General features: G+C 28.6%; 1 protein-coding gene across 1 annotated transcript; it reads left to right on the forward strand.

Moving 5' to 3' along the window:
* The first annotated feature begins 6,394 nt into the window (after nt 1-6,394).
* Nucleotides 6,395-9,176, forward strand: LOC112772018 (peroxidase 7-like). Its single transcript, XM_025816900.3, has 3 exons — nt 6,395-6,652; nt 7,601-8,006; nt 8,776-9,176. Exons 1-3 carry the CDS (start codon nt 6,395-6,397, stop codon nt 9,120-9,122), a joined length of 1,011 nt encoding a protein of 336 aa, XP_025672685.1. The 3' UTR covers nt 9,123-9,176.
* Nucleotides 9,177-16,859: the final 7,683 nt, after the last annotated feature.

A 16,859-nucleotide genomic window follows, 5' to 3' on the forward strand; every position in this document is an offset into this window, starting at 1 on the left:
AGTCTCTAAAAGTTGTTTAAATACTAGACTAGTAAACTAGGTTTACAGAAAATGAGTAAACTAAGATGGATAGTGCAGAAATCTACTTCTGGGGCCCCCTTGGTGTGTGCTGGGGCTGAGACTTAAGCTAATCACGTGCATAGGGCTGTTTTGGGCATTCAACGCCAGCTTTGGATCCTTTTCTGGCGTTGAACTCCAACTTGCAACTTGTTTCTGGCGCTGGACGCCAGACTGCAACATGGAACTGGCGTTGAATGCCAGTTTACGTCGTCTATCCTTGAGCAAAGTATGAACTATTATATATTTCTGGAAAGCCCAGGATGTCTACTTTCCAACGCAATTGGAAGCGCACCATTTGGACTCTTGTAGCTCCAGAAATTCCATTCCGAGTGCAGAGAGGTCAGAATCCAACAGCATCAGCAGTCCTTTTTCAGCCTGAATCAGATTTTTGCTCAGCTCCCTCAATTTCAGCCAGAAAATACCTGAAATTACAGAAAAATACACAAACTCATAGTAAAATCGAGAAATATGAATTTTGCCTAGAAACTAATGAAAATAAACTAAAAACTAACTAAAACATACTAAAAACTATATGAAATTAACCCCAAAAAGCGTATAAAATATCCGCTCATCAGTTGTCAATCTCAATTAATCTCTTACAACGGCGCAAAAACTTAATGAGCGAAAACTAAAGCTCAAGGATACCGGCAAGTGCACCACATCGTTCAAGTAATACCACAGTGAGTGGATATCATTTCCACGAGGATTAATAGATTGAAGCAAGCAACATCTAATTAAATATCTAATTAGATCGATCAAATATTAGATTTTATATTGTGGATCTTGAAGAATAGAAGAAGAGAATCGAGAGAATGTTTGAAGTTAAGAGAAAATCAATTGATGAGAATGTTGAAGGCTTCAAAGATGTTTGATTCTTGGAAGAATGATGCTTATGCTTTCTTATTTAATTCATGCAAAATCTTTTCACAGCAAATCATTTATAACCAAACCTCAATCTCTTGGTGATTTAATTTTTCTAAACGCAATTAATCGTCAATCCCTTGGTCAACTAAGAGAAGAGGTGAAGAACGATTTCAATTTTATTGCCATGCAATCTTCAAGAAATATCACTAGCCGAATTATATGTCACTTATTCAAACTAGCTCTAGATAAGTAAAGATCGTGAGATGAGTTTTAAGCTTAGTTCAAAATTAATTTTTCCAAATATAAAATCAGAATCTAAGACAGATTTAGAATATTTTCCAATAGTTCTAACCTTTAGTGATGAAGAACAAAACTTAATCTTGAAAAAGTAAAGAAACGTGAATTAAAATAAAGAAAACACTTACTTTATTAATCCTAAAATCAAACAGAGCTCCTAACCTTCAACGGATAGGTTTAATAACTCATGATACAAAAGAAACTAATCCTAATAATGACAGATATTTGTGATCCGATGGAATGGGATCCGAAGATCCTCCTCCAGATTGAATGACTCCTCTTGTGCACAAGGTTCACTTATTTATATCCTAAGTTCTATCTAAAATTCAAATTCAAAAACTAACTCTAATCTTTATCTTAAGAAAAGATAATATAGCTAACTTTCTACTTCAAATTCAAATCAAAACAATAATTTAAATCCAATCTAGAAACAAACCCTAACAACAAAATTATTATATTTCTAGAAGGAATTAATGATAACTAATCTTTTTGAATCTTGAATCTTCAATCTTTGGATGTGATTAAGATTTCTAATGATTTGTATAATTGAACTTGGGCCTTAATTATTGCATCCTAAGAGTTGAAGAGTATTTGAATCCCGGGCTTGCATCTTTAAATTTGGGTGTAGACCCAATTGCACTTTCCAGGGACAATTGCATGCCGGGATTGGGCTTGGAGGCAAGGAAGGACGTCGGGCTTGTAAAGTCTTCCGCCAAGCATGTGCGCAAGGATGGGAGGATGCTGGGCTTGTGGAGCAGCCTTTAGGCTTGGGTGTGCAGCCACCGGGTGTCCTTGCTTGAAGGCTTGTGCGTCTGGTTCTCTTCCTTCTGCGTTCGGTTAGACCGTCATTGAACCAATTTTATGTTTTCATGCTAAAAAAGCCTTAATTCTTGATTATTTTGAGTCAAAAACTCTTAAAAACACAAAAACAATAACACAACTCCAAATACTTGATTATTGATTTAGAATTATGGATTTTGTGTTGATTATGGTGGAAATGTTGAGTGAATTAGGAGTGGAAGCGATGGAAGTACAACGGAATGGTAAAGTATAGTATGTGGTAGTGTTTGTGATGAAACTGGGTATGTTTTGGTTTGGTTTGGTTTTGGAATTTGGAAACTTGAGAACTTTGATGTATTTTGTGTAAAACTTGATTTTTAGTAAACTTTGGTGGATCAAAACTTGAGCCTCGATTTTTTAAAATTGATTGGAATTTATTTTAAATTAAAGATGATTTCAAGAGCTTTAAAATGATATAAAGTTTGAGGAAAATAGATTTTTGTAGAAGTTATGAACGTTTAAAGTTTGGGGTTTTAAACTGATTTCTGTAACTTTACAGAATTTTGCAATTCTGGGATGGCATGCATACACGAGCACCCCCATACACGGGCGTGCATCTCTACCAGGCCCTCATGCGTACGCGACCCTATGTATGCGTACGCGAGATGGGCCAAAAGCAGGTATGTGTACGCGGCCTCTTGCGCCATACGCGGGTGATGATTTCTGTCCAGCACCCATATGTATGCGAACTTATGGTATGCGTACGCATGATGGTCCAAAACAGAAGTGTGCGTATGCATACTTGGGCATGCGTACGCATACACACTGTTTTGCTGAAAACTGATTTTTTCTTCACTTTTAAGGTTTCCCTAACTTTCCAAATTTCCATAACTTTTCTTTAAGACTTGTGGCTAGTAATTAGACTCTAAGACTAGTGAAGATTGGATAGTTAATTTGAATTGGTAATTTTTTGGTGATTTAGGCTTTGGAAGGTTTGTGGATGAGATTAGTGCATGTAGTGTCGTGAGGTATTTTTTTACGAGACTTTGAGATTTGGAATGATTATGCTTTATTTGGGGAACTTGAGGATTGATAATGGTGATGATGATATTGGAACTTGAGGACCTGGAAAAGGTTGATGAATTTGTTGAATAATGAGAGTCTGCAGGGCACTATATCCCTAGCGTAGCAGATCCTCTACTGCATGAGTGTGCAAGGCACTATATCCCTGGTGTGGCAGTTTTTCTACTGCAAGAGTGAGCTGGGCACTATATCCCTGGGATGAAGTTATGATTGACAACCTTTCTGTCGCATGAATGAGCAGGGCACTATATCCTTGAAGTAGCAGATCCTCCACTGCAGGAGTGAGTTGGGAACTATATCCCTGGGATGCGCATTATGTGATAGTGTGCAGGGCACTATATCCCTGGTGTGGCAGAAAGGCAACATCACCGGAGCTATGTCGGGTTGGCATCTTAAACCGACAAGTGATATCACGAGCCAAAATAGGATAGACATTCATCATATGCATCTTCTACATGCTGGCTTGCTTTGATTACTTGAGTTATGCCTAATTGAATAATATGTCTAAATACTAGTTGATTTACCTGCTACATATGTATACTGCTTGTGTTTTACTTATTTGCATTAAATGTGTTTTACTGGCGTTAAGGAGGATCGGGAGGCGGTGGCGATGGGATCGCACGGAGGTTAAGTTGGCGAAGGCTGTGGGATACAACGGTATGACTAGTTTTAGTTAGAAATCCCATATCTTTAGCTAACCTTGCTTATGGATTACGATTTAAGTTATTTATTTTTGTTAAGCTTGAATATCTGTGATGTGAAGTTCTAGGATTGCCTGTGGCGTCCTTGAACCTTACATCTTACATAGAGGACACTGTTACCATTCTGAGAACCTTCGATTCTCATACCATATGTTGTTGTTTTTCAGATGTAGGTCGTAACCCACCTCGGTGAGTTGCGAGATGGTAATGGAGCGGAGGATCTTATGCTCTGTTATGTACTTTGACTATTTTGTTGTAGTACTTTTTCTCACCTTTTTACTTTTAGACTTTATGGCCTTAGAGGCTTGATTTGAGAGATAAGTTGTATAAGTTGTTTTAAACTTCAAAAATTTTGTTGTATTCAGTTTGACTAGCCGGTCTAAACTCTGCAGGCTGTGACTAGTCCTCTTTTTGTATATCATACCTATATATATGTCTTGTTTAATTTAAGTACTACCTTATGTATCCTGGAGCTATCTGCAAGGTTTTATATATAGTCTTGTTCCGTCCGTACCTACGCATTTAGTTATCGTGTGTGAACGCTTCATGTTTCGTAATTCCGCTTTATGCGACTTTGAGCTTTATTTCTTCATCGGGCTTCTAATTATACAAATTCTTGGATATATATTATATATTATATGAGTCTTAGAATTGCCGTGACACTTTGTTATCCTTTGCTTTACAGCGCAAGGTAAGGTTTAGGGTAACGGGGTGTTACATTTATGGTATTAGAGCGGTTCCTCCTCGTGAGCCTGAGGGATGGACCGATTGTGCTTCGTTGCACTCTCTGGGTCGTATTTCTTTCATGCTATTTAGGTTATCTACTTGATATGTATAGCATGCTTGTTTGTGAGTGCCTTTGGGGATAATTGAAGCACTAGGCTTGAGATATTGAGACTGATCACCTCAATATCGATTGTTTAGTGAAAGAAAACTCGAATGGCAACTCACGACTGTGGTCAATCACGTTAACGGAGAAATACTGAGAATGATTAACCTAGCATAAGCGTTATGAGCTCAGCATGTTTTGGAAAATCAGTTCGTGGAGTTTGCGGCATATCAGTTGATGGGTGAGGTCCAGCACTGGTGGCAGAGGAAGTGTCGACTGATGTAGCTATAGGATGAGGATGAACGCTTTTGCGGTTTTTAATTAAGATTTTCAATTTCTAACCAGTATGGCCTTGAGTCATGTTGAAAAAGTTTTAAAGTCTAGAATGATTTTGAAAGTTGGTTTAGAATTTTTGGTTTAAATGCTTTGATTTTGAAAACTAGGTCGAGAATCTTGGTTTAAATGATATGGTTTAAAAGAAAAGTGAGTTCTATGATTTTGTCAATTTTTGTATTTGGTTTCTAATTTATCTTTTCGAAAAGGGTTCAAATTGAAAAGTTTTTATTTAAGGAAATTGTGATTTAAAGTAATTGACTTACGAGTATATGATTTTTTACTCTTTTGAGAAAGCTTTAACAATGAACTCGTTTAGATTGGACTTGTTTTAAAAGCTTTGCAAAATGTTACAACACAACCTTGATGTCATGCACATAGAGAAGAATATAGATGATAGCATAATTTGAACTCTTTTAAATATTCCCGAAAAGACAAAAGATCATGCAGCTGCTCGTTTTGACCTTAAAGATATGGATATCAGGAAAAACCTTCAACCAGAAGATACGAAGGATGGTAGAAAAACTAAGTTAGCAAAGGCATGCTTCTCAATGATTCCAGCAGAGAAAATAATCTTTTGTAATGTGTTGAAAGCAGCAAAATTACCAGATGGTAACGCTTCCAATATTGCTCGATGTGTGCATGAAACAGAAAAGAAGATTTCTCTATTGCCACCCCTCTATTGTTATGCTTCTAAAGCGTGGTCATATCTCCTTCTATTGCCGCGCTTTAAAAGCGTGGCCATATCTTCTACATACGGCCACGCTTTAAAAGCGTGGCCATATCTCCTACCTATGGCCACGCTTTTAACGTGGTAATCTGTAAAAAGCGTGGCAAAAAAAACATGGCGATAGGCTGAAAAAAGTGTGGTAATAGAGCAACCGCTATCCTTGTAGGCGTGATTCTTTCAAAAGCGTGGCGATAGCTTAAAAAGCACGGCAATAGAGCTGTTTTCTTGTAGTGTTCCTTATAAACAAACGCAGCCTAAATTACATATCTATTTATATAGAAATACATTATTACTGATTTTGGTGGTTAATTTTAATGTATAAATCATATTTTTGGTAGTATTTTTGAAAAAATAATTAATCTTTTTACTTGTTAATAGAAAGGAAAATGCAACCATTAGACTCAGTAATTGAAATTGTTATCAAATACAATAAAATATATAACATATGATTCTCGTTAATTACACTAATCATGTTGAAATAAAAGCCAACTCAAATCTCTGCCGACACGTAGTTCTTAATTATTCTGATCTTATTATCTTCACCAAGTGAAACCTTTTAGTTTCTTGAGAAAATGGTGAGAAGTGCCAAAGGTGCAAATATATCATCTACGCGTTGGAATGTCAACCTTAGGCGAAGTGAGTGGTTAGCACGTTTTTGTGAATCCAAAATGCCTTAAATACGTGCATAACTCCTCTCATAACGATACACCCAGAAACATGAAGCTCCACTATTGTTTTTCCTTGTTCCTTATCACCATTTCAAGTGTGGCTTATGGTCAAGGAAATGTGCTCAAGAAAACATTGAACTCTTCATCATTACATCGTCCCAAAGCATCGTTGTCAACTGATTACTATCATAGAAAATGCCCTGATGCTGAAGGCATTATCTCACAGAAGGTTTCCGCATGGATTAAGAAGGACCCCACACTGGCTCCTGCCATAATCCGCTTGCACTTCCATGACTGTGCCCTCAGAGTAATCACATAACTTAATCTCTCTTTAATTTCTATGCTCATGCATTATTCCTTTATTCCAATTTCAAATGAACCAGTATGCAAAATTTCTTTTATTCCAATCTATTAAAATAGAGTAAATTATTAATTATTTTGACTTTAATAAGTTCGATTTTTAATAAAATGGCTCTCAAAAGAAAGAAAGAAACAAGAAGATTATTTCAATATAACAAATGTACTATTTTTCTTTTTGATAAGTGATAGATAACAGATGCACTTGATTCAATATTAGGTAGGAACATTTTGAAAAGCAAAAACATAGGAAACTAAATTTTAGTTATCTAACATTAGTTAATTTCTTTTAATTGAAAAATTCTAATTTTTTGAATGATTTAGAGTTCAAAATTTATAATTTAAAATTTAATATTAAATATTTATGATTTAAGATTTAAAATTTTAAATAAATAAAATAATTTTAAAAAAATTGATGTTGGCTGAAAAAAAAATTAACTCCAAAGCATTACTCTTCTTTTTTAAAAAAAAATAGCCATTTGTGTTTAAAATCTAAGAAAAGATTACTTAAAGTAAAATCACTAAATTTAGAGAATAAAAAACCTTATTTTTTAAAAAAAAAACTTATAAAAAATCACATCAAAAATTATTCTCTAAAATATTTGTACAGTATGTTTTCTCGTATTTGGTACAATTTGTCAAATAAAATAAATCTTTCAAAAGCTAATATGTCATTTCTTTTTTAAATGTCCATTTTGCCAAAAGTTAAATTTTTGGGAGTCAATAATAGTTTACTACACAAATATATAGGACTTAATCAGTTTTCTTTCTTTGGTAACTCCTTCCTCAAGTATATTACTAACGTAACGATAATGAATCGCTAAAACTTCTATTAGACGTGTGACATGAATTGTTTGCTTGTTTATTTGATACCTTGCAATTGATCAAAACCTTGCAGGGATGCGATGGATCAATTTTGCTTAACCATAAAGGTAGCGAGAGAAGTGCATTTGAGAGCAGAACTCTCAAAGGTTTTCGATTGATCGATGATATTAAATTGGAGCTAGAGAGAAGGTGTCCAAAAACAGTCTCTTGCGCCGACATTCTCACAGCCGCCGCAAGAGATGCCACAATTCTAGCCGGGGGACCATTTTGGGAAGTCCCATTCGGCCGCAAAGACGGTCGAACTTCCTTAGCTAGGGAAGCTAGTATGGTCCCCCATGGCTATGAAAACATCACAACCCTTCTTGAATTCATACAAGGAATTGGCCTAGACATGCTTGATTTGGTTGCTCTCTCAGGCTCACACACAGTTGGGAGGAGCACTTGCCACTCGTTCATGGATAGGCTTTACAACTTTAATGGTATCATACATAAAGACTCCATTTTATTCACATATGCATATTATATATTTAGATATGTATTTAGATCATTATATCAAATATTGCTATCTTTTAACTTTTTTTATAATAAATATAAATGAGTTAGGACTAATTGTGATTGTGCGACATGTGATATGAAAATTTTTTTTGCTTGATATTTTTCTCTTATGAAAAATATGTATATGTGAGAAGAAATAAATTTTAGTAAGGAAATCCAAGAGAAAGTATTAAACTTTTATTACACATTTCACGTAATTCTAATAAAACTCTTATCACTATGGTAGAGGCCAGCAACTTTGTAATTTGTAGCTATCAAATAGCCATCAATGATGATTTTAATGGTGTGAGATTTCATCCGATGACTCACTTTTCTTTGCTAGTTATATGCTGGCCAGAATTTAACAAAGTTGCTGGCCCCTAGATTTTTCCTATCGGTAAAACTAAAAATTCAAAAGTTTAGAGATTGAATGAATAGAATGTAATAAATAATATATTTATATATAAAATATATTTTTTTAAATATTTTATTATTCAGATTTTCTAAAAACAATCAGAAAATTTTATCAAATTCACTAATTTTTAACCAATTTGCTTATATGGTCGGTTTGATCCGATTCTCAAAACTTTAAATGCACCTAAACTTACACTCGTTACAACTTCAAATTTTATATATATATAAAATAAAATTAGTATATTCACGCATATAATATTGTGCCATGTTTAATATTTGTATATATATTTCTGAACACAGGTACCGGGAAGCCTGACCCGTCACTAAATGTGAATTACTTGATGTTGTTACGGAAAAGGTGCAAAAGGGAGTCGGATTTGGTATACCTTGATGCCATAACACCAAGGACTTTCGACACAACATATTACACAAACCTTATGAGGAAGGTTGGGTTATTGTCAACAGATCAATCACTCTATTCAGATGCAAGGACTGCTCCTTTTGTTGAAGCATTTGCAACACAGCCTTTCCTTTTCAAAAGCCAGTTTGCAGTGTCAATGGTGAAGCTTGGGAATGTTGGGGTTCTCACTGGGTCAACTGATAAAGGTGAAATCAGAGTGAACTGCAACTATGTCAATGCTGCCTGATTCGATTTGGAACTGGTGTGTGGGAGACCTACTTATGTGTCGTTAAATGGTTCATCTTTTCAATGGTTCTTTTTTTTCAATAAATAAATAATTTTTTTTATATATATATTTATCTGCAACAATGCAGGAAATTAGTATACTAAGTATTTTAAGTGTTAGTTTGGATTGCTTATTCAAGTAAAAAATATATATTTTTAATAAAAAATAAAATATTTTTATTAAATTTTAAATTTGTTTGGATATATCTTTTTAAAAAAGTATTTTTATTTAAAAAATAAAATTTTATATTTTTCTTAAAGCTAATAATATTTTATTTAAAAAAATAAAAACAAAATACATTTTTAGTATTTAAAAACTTTCTTTAAAAATATATCTAAACGTAAAATAATTTTTGTCTATTATAAAAAATTTTTTTAAAAAGATAAAAGAAAAATAAGTAATCTTTTGAAAGATCATTTGTCAAAAGTTATTGTGAAGTTTTTTTTTTCTTTGATTGTCTACGGTATTTTTTAACGCGATAAGAATACAAGACAAAGATTAAATTTGAGATTTATTTAAGGATTTGTTGTTGACCGATTGCTGTATGTACAAGGAGGAATTCAAATTCTCAATGTTTACTTAAATGGATGAGTGAGCTAACCACTTGACCAACCCAAGTTGGTTAAGTTTATTTCTATATTATTGTGCTCTAAGTTCAAGCAAATAGCCTTAGAAGTCCAATGATATTGCTAATAGTTTTCAATGCATCAAGTTTTTACATTTTAGCAGCTTTTGCACACACGCATGCATTATAAATCAGTATAATGTGCACTCATTATATAGAGTCTGATCTGCACGTACAAACTGAAAGAGATCATGCACATGTAAGTTAAAAATATTACTGTTTGAATAAATATTATAAGATATTTTTTTCCTTAAGTATCTTAAGATTAGGATGACTCATATCACAACTAATCTTAAAACAATCTATTTATTATAATTATAATATATTATTAAAAGAGAGTTTAAAGTAGTGTTATGATGAATGAAATAACATATAAGATTTTAAATTTTATATAAAATTATCATGTCATCCATTGTAATAATATAAAAAAAAGTATCTATTTTAAAATTATATTTATTTTATCATAAAAAATAATATCTATATAATTAATTTAACATTAATCTTATAATTTTACACACTAAATTATCTAAATCTGCAAAAAAAAGTTATAATATAAAAAATATTAATTTATATCAATGGTTTAAATTCTAATATTGTATATTTAAAAAAAATTTTATTTTATGAAATTTTTTTTATTTATCTATCTATCTATCAATTTATTTATAATATATAACAAAAAAAATAAAATAATACACCTTAAGAAATCCCAACTTTTTATGTGTTTTTGTCTTGAGTACTTAATATACTTCTTTGGAATCTACACTGACTATAGTGTATAACAAGTCTCACTCTTAGAGAATCATACTCTAGTCTCTCGACAAAAAGAGTTATAAAATTCTCCTTTCATAATTGAGTTGAAATAAAGTTTGAATCTCTCAAAAAAAAGTAAATAAATATAATTAAACGTATGCGTATATATTTCTTAATTGTGTGCAAAAAATATTTTGAATTATATAAAAATTGATATGAACCTAAGTATGCTTAAAATACTTGTTATATGAAAAGATGCTTCATCACAGTTATTTATAGCAATTTACAGGCATTAGAATATTGTTAGGTAGGTAGATTTGAGTTTTTGTCAAAATTAATTGTTATAGACTTTCTGTCAAAGAAACAATAGATTCTCTTATGTAATAATTGATTATTCAACTAGTTGCTATAAAATTTGAATTTCAAGCTCTAACAATTCATCCAATTGATTGTTTAACTCCAATCGGTTATCAATAATAAGTACTCAAACAAATGATAACACTCTAATATGTTATTATTTCTTATTTAAGTAATATACTAGAGAATGTAACTGTTTATATCTCATTCCTAGTATAAAAGGAAGATAAAAAATTGTCTTTGTTATATAGCAATATAAAACTTATTATATACTTATTAAGAGCGTCAGAATATCTTTTATAGGATATCAGCCCTTATTCTTTTGCTATCAAAATATAATTTAACCATACAAAAAACTTGTTATTTGTTGAAAGACTAGTTATACCTTAAAAATTTGTTCACACCAGAACAAAAAGTATAACACAATCGATTAAAATGCGTATTAAAATACAAATTTTTTCGTATTCAATCGATTAGAAATATAATACAATCTATTAAATTTTTCATAACAGTATATTTCTTTTAAAAGATTTTGTAACTTTAGATGATGGATTGAGTTCATCTGATGTTCAAGTAACTTGGATGGGTATATGCTGTCACGTATTATTTAGAGGAAAACTAATCCGACTTAACACATCGAAACTTGAAATAGTAATAGTAACTTGACTGGCTTATTCACTTCGTCGCCAGCATAATGAATAAAATGATTAATATTATTTCCGATATAGTTTTATCTATATTTATTGTTGACACACGTGCTTCTATAGTAATATTTAATTTTTCAAAGTATTGACTATTTCTCACATACATTTAATTGTTAAATTCTTATTAGATTCTCGTGATTAAATAAATCAAGGTATATAATGAAGTAATTAGTTAACAAAGAAAATAAAGTACTTAAAAACAAAACACTAACCCGGGAGGGGCAGAGCGAGAGAGATCCGAATGCGAGTGGCGCGTGAAGTGTGGCATGTCGGTGGAACGAGAGGCGGTGGTCTCGCGCATGGCTAGGTGCGCCAAGTCAGTGAGAGTCTCTGCCGCCTCCATCTCCGTCTTAACAAGGCGATCCGCACGGTACTCCTCCGAGGCAGACGAAGAAAACGAATAGCTCGAAGACCGCTTCTCTGTTTCCATTACCTCCACGATGAAACAAAACAACAAAGAAAAAAGAGTAAAAGTAAGTGTAACGGTTTAACGTGAAGTGAAAGAGATAGTACTAGCGAAGAACCTAACAAATAAAGAGAGAAGTTTCCAGAGACCAGGAAGTTGTTGCAGCTACATCTGGCCACGGACATTGCTCTTCAATTCACAAGATCCTCCACCTTTGCGCTCTCATTCGGCAAAGACGAGTACATTGAAGGATTAATAATTTACGGAATAAAAAATAAATTTTAAAATTAAATAATAAATAAAAAATTAATTTATAAATAAAATTAAATATAATTATAAACTATTTGAATTATATTTTGTTAAATTTTATATTAGCCTTTATTTATATTATTTGATTTTGAGTATATTTTTTCTGTGAGTACTGTACTATTATTCTATTAAAATTTATTTTGAATTTATCTTTTTTTTTATTTTATAATTTCATAGATTCTTAGTACTTCTCTTTTTACGCTCAATGCATTTTGTTGTCGTTCTTTTCCTATTTTTAACACATGTCATTGCATAGCTTTCATACATTGCAGTTATTAAATTCACCTGTAAGTTATTAAATTTATGCAAAATTCTTATTTATGTTTTTCTTTTCTTCAATTTATTTATTCAATCAATATTTTTTGTTATTTTTCTAATTTTTTTAATTTTTTTATTTTTGACGTATAAAAATAATGCTTTATCTATCTCTCTTAATTAATTTAATTTAAAAAAATTGTTACTTTTTTTATATATTTTATTTTTTTAACATGTTTATATCTATTAATGAGACAAAAATGTCTCATAAATATTTTATTAATTTATTTTTTAAAATTATTTATATGGAATAATATTATTTTTTATTTTTTAAATTATTAATTATACAAAATATTGTGTTTAAAATTTGAGTACAAAAATATTTGTTTTAAATTAAACTAAATAAATGAATTAGCTTAAAAAAAAAATTATTCATCTTGTCTTATACAATATCACTTGTTTAATATCTAATACTTATTATTTGATTGCCATATATATAAAAGCAACAAGAAAGTTTGTACCTATAAATAGTTTGTTAAAATATTAATATATTAAGTTTTTTAAACTATTAATTATATAGTGTGCTATATTTGATATTTAAGTACATGCAAATTTATTTATAAGTAAGTAAAAGTAAATAAATTATATTATAATAATATTAATTAATTAATATTATTTATTTGGCACATGACGATGATTATTTGATTAATATATAAAGAATACAAAAAAACCTGCACCTATCAATAATAAAATAAAAAAGTCACATGCATATTTTGTTAATTTTCTTTATTTTTAAATTGTTTTATATTAGATAATAATATTTTTTGTTAATTATTATATTGACATATAACATTAAAATTGTGACAAGATAAGAACATTTATTGATTGATTTTTTAAACAATATGATAATCTAATATTGTTTTAGCCTTCATGATTATTTTTTTTTTATCTTTTTTTCTTCTACTTTTTGGGCTATGTAATACTGTGGCTCATTTTTTTATTATATTTTTGAATAATATAGATATGGATGATAGGTGTGTTTTAAATAACATGAAAATATTTTTTTTTTAATTTGAAATTGCAAATCAAAGGCAGGATTTTGGGAGGCATAGAACCGAGGCTTTTTTTTTTTTTTGAAAGTTGAGAAATCGATGGATTAGTTTTAAAGTTTTAAAAAATAAAAAAAATTAAAAAGCTCAATACTAACTTTTTTATTTGTAGTCTTCCTAAATTGGATAGTCTAATTTGTTTCTAGTTGTTTTTCAAATTTCACATTCTAAGATAACACACAATGAACCAATAATAACGTATAATACCAAAGTTTTTTCAATATGTAAATTAAAAAATGTAATATTATTTTTAAATTGTTTTATATTAGATAATAATATTTTTTGTTAATTATTATATTGATATATAACATTAAAATTATAACAAGATAAGAATATTTATTAATTGATTTTTTAAACAATTTGATAATTTAATATTGTTTTAGCTTTCATGATTATTTTTTTATCTTTTTTTTTTCTACTTTTTGGGCTATGTAATATTGGATATGTCTAAAACGAGCACAACCATTATGTGCTTATTGAATGCGCCACATTTATATCGACCGTTAGATTTGATTAGATGAAAATCAAAGGCTAATATGAAAGAAGAGCATTGATGGATTCTAATAAATACAGAATATCTTAGTACATAAATAAATACTTTAAATGACAATACTTTAATACACAATACTTTAAATAGTAACAGAATCTTTTATTCTTAAATAATTAAATATAAAACATAAATACAAAAATATGAGTATTCTTTATTTAATAAGATTAATTATTATGCAAAAATTTTTTATAATATTAAAAAATCATATTAAAATAAAATTTTAAATTGTAACATAAAAATATAAAATAATTAAAATTTTATTTTATATTACTTGACAAATAATTAGATTATTATATTCAAAATTTATTAATTAACTAATTTTGTTAAAAATATTATTATATAAAATAATTTTTTATCAAAATATTTTAAAAATATAATTTATTTAAAATATTATATATAATACATGAAAATATTAACCCTTTTTATTTTTTTATATTTTTTAGAAAAACAGAATGAAAATAATATAATTTTAAATACATGCCTATTACATTATATATTTACTTATATTAGTAAAACCTAAACTAATCAAACTTACATAATTAAAAATATAAAATATATAAATATAAAAAATAAATATTTTTTATTTATTAAAATTAACATTTAAAGTTTCATATATATAATATTTAAAATTATATATTTATAATAAGATCAGTTTTTATTTTTATTATTTTCAAGTATTTTTTTATTGTTTTAGTTAAATTTTTTATTCTCTATTTCGACCAAATTTATATATATAGGTAAATTCTACCCAACACTCTCTAAAACAACATGTAAATTAGCCTCTATGACGTGACACATTTTAATTAGATATTTAATTTTAATTTGAGTTAATTTAACTCAATGAGAGTTAATATCTTAACTAAAGTAGGACCATTTTATAATTAAATATTTTTTTAAAATGGATAATTATATAATTTTTGTAAATATTAAAAAGTAAATTTATATTCTTTTACCAAATCATTATTACTTAAATTCGTTCCATCCTTCTATTGAAAAACACATTTTCTGTTGACTGAAGTATATTTCCTCCCTTCCACTATTCCTTCATAACTCAAGCACGTTGAAGGAACATACACTGTAACTCGAAGCAGGACGGAGAGTAAAGATATAAGTATCCTTTGAATATCTAATGCAACGGATCTTGTGTACGATCCAATGATCCATAACCATTCCAAAGAACGGCTTTGATCTAATTGATATAGTCCAATTTAAATTCTAATAGACGGATGGATCAAATGCATATCTAATTCAAGTATCACTTTAATATATGTAATAATTATCTATCATGACCCTAAATCATAGATTAATGTATCCTGATAATCAAGAATTTATATGTGACACGAAATTATGTGAACTAAAGAGTAAAAGACAACTACAAAATAGCAGCATGACCAAATACACTCTCTTCAACTAATCGCAGATCCACTACAAATTGAAATCAACACAGAAAAGCAATCAGAGAGAGAAACATCGAGGTTGCACAGAGTAAAGATTCAGTTTTTAGTATTTTATCAAATTATACATTTATTCTTTTAAATAATTTTTTAATTACAAAATAGCTTAATCATAGTTAACATAATAATCAATTAAAAAGTGACATATCATATAGGGTAATTTATATGTTAAAATATAAAGAATAGAGTAGAATTTACTATATATATATATATATATATATATATATATATATATGAAAAATTAGTATACAAATGTCATAATATTTCTAAAATACTTTTATTTTTTTATATTTATATGTTTTATATTTTTAATTACGTAAGTTTGATTAGTTTAGGTCTTACTAATATAAGTAAATATATAATATATGATAGGCATGTTTTTAAAATTATATTATTTATTTCTTTTTAAAAAAAATAAAAAAGTTAATATTTTCATGTATTATATATAATATTTTAAATAAATTATATTTTTAAAATATTTTGATGAAAAATTATATTATATAATAATATCTTTAATAAAATTAGTTAGTTAATAAATTTTAAATATAATAATCTAATTATTTGTCAAATAATATAAAATAAAATTTTAATTATTTTATATTTTTATGTTATAGTTTAAAATTTTATTTTACTATGATTTTTTAATATCATAAAAATTTTTTATATAATAATTAATCTTATTGAATAAAGAAGACTCATATTTTTGTATTTATATGTTTTATATTTAATTATTTAAAAATAAAAGATTCTGGTAGTATTTAAAGTATTGAGTTATTATTTTTAATTATTTAAAAATAAAAGATTCTCTATTTAAATCATATTTTAATATGATTTTTTAATATCATAAAAATATTTAATTATAAAAAGGTCCTACTTTTGTTAAGATATTAACTCTAATTGAGTTAAATTAACTCAAATTAAAATTAAACATCTAATTAAAATGTGTCACATCGTAGAGGCTAATTTACATGTTGTTTTAGAGAGGGTTGGATAGAATTTACCTATATATATAAATTTGGTCGAGTTAGAGAATAAAAAATTTAACTAAAACAATAAAAAAATACTTGAAAATAATAAAAATAAAAAATGATCTTATTATAAATATATAATTTTAAATATTATATATATGAAACTTTAAATGTTAATTTTAATAAATAAAAAATATTTAATTTTTATATT

Source organism: Arachis hypogaea, chromosome 18 (assembly GCF_003086295.3).
Source record: "Arachis hypogaea cultivar Tifrunner chromosome 18, arahy.Tifrunner.gnm2.J5K5, whole genome shotgun sequence".
Lineage (NCBI taxonomy): Eukaryota > Viridiplantae > Streptophyta > Magnoliopsida > Fabales > Fabaceae > Arachis > Arachis hypogaea.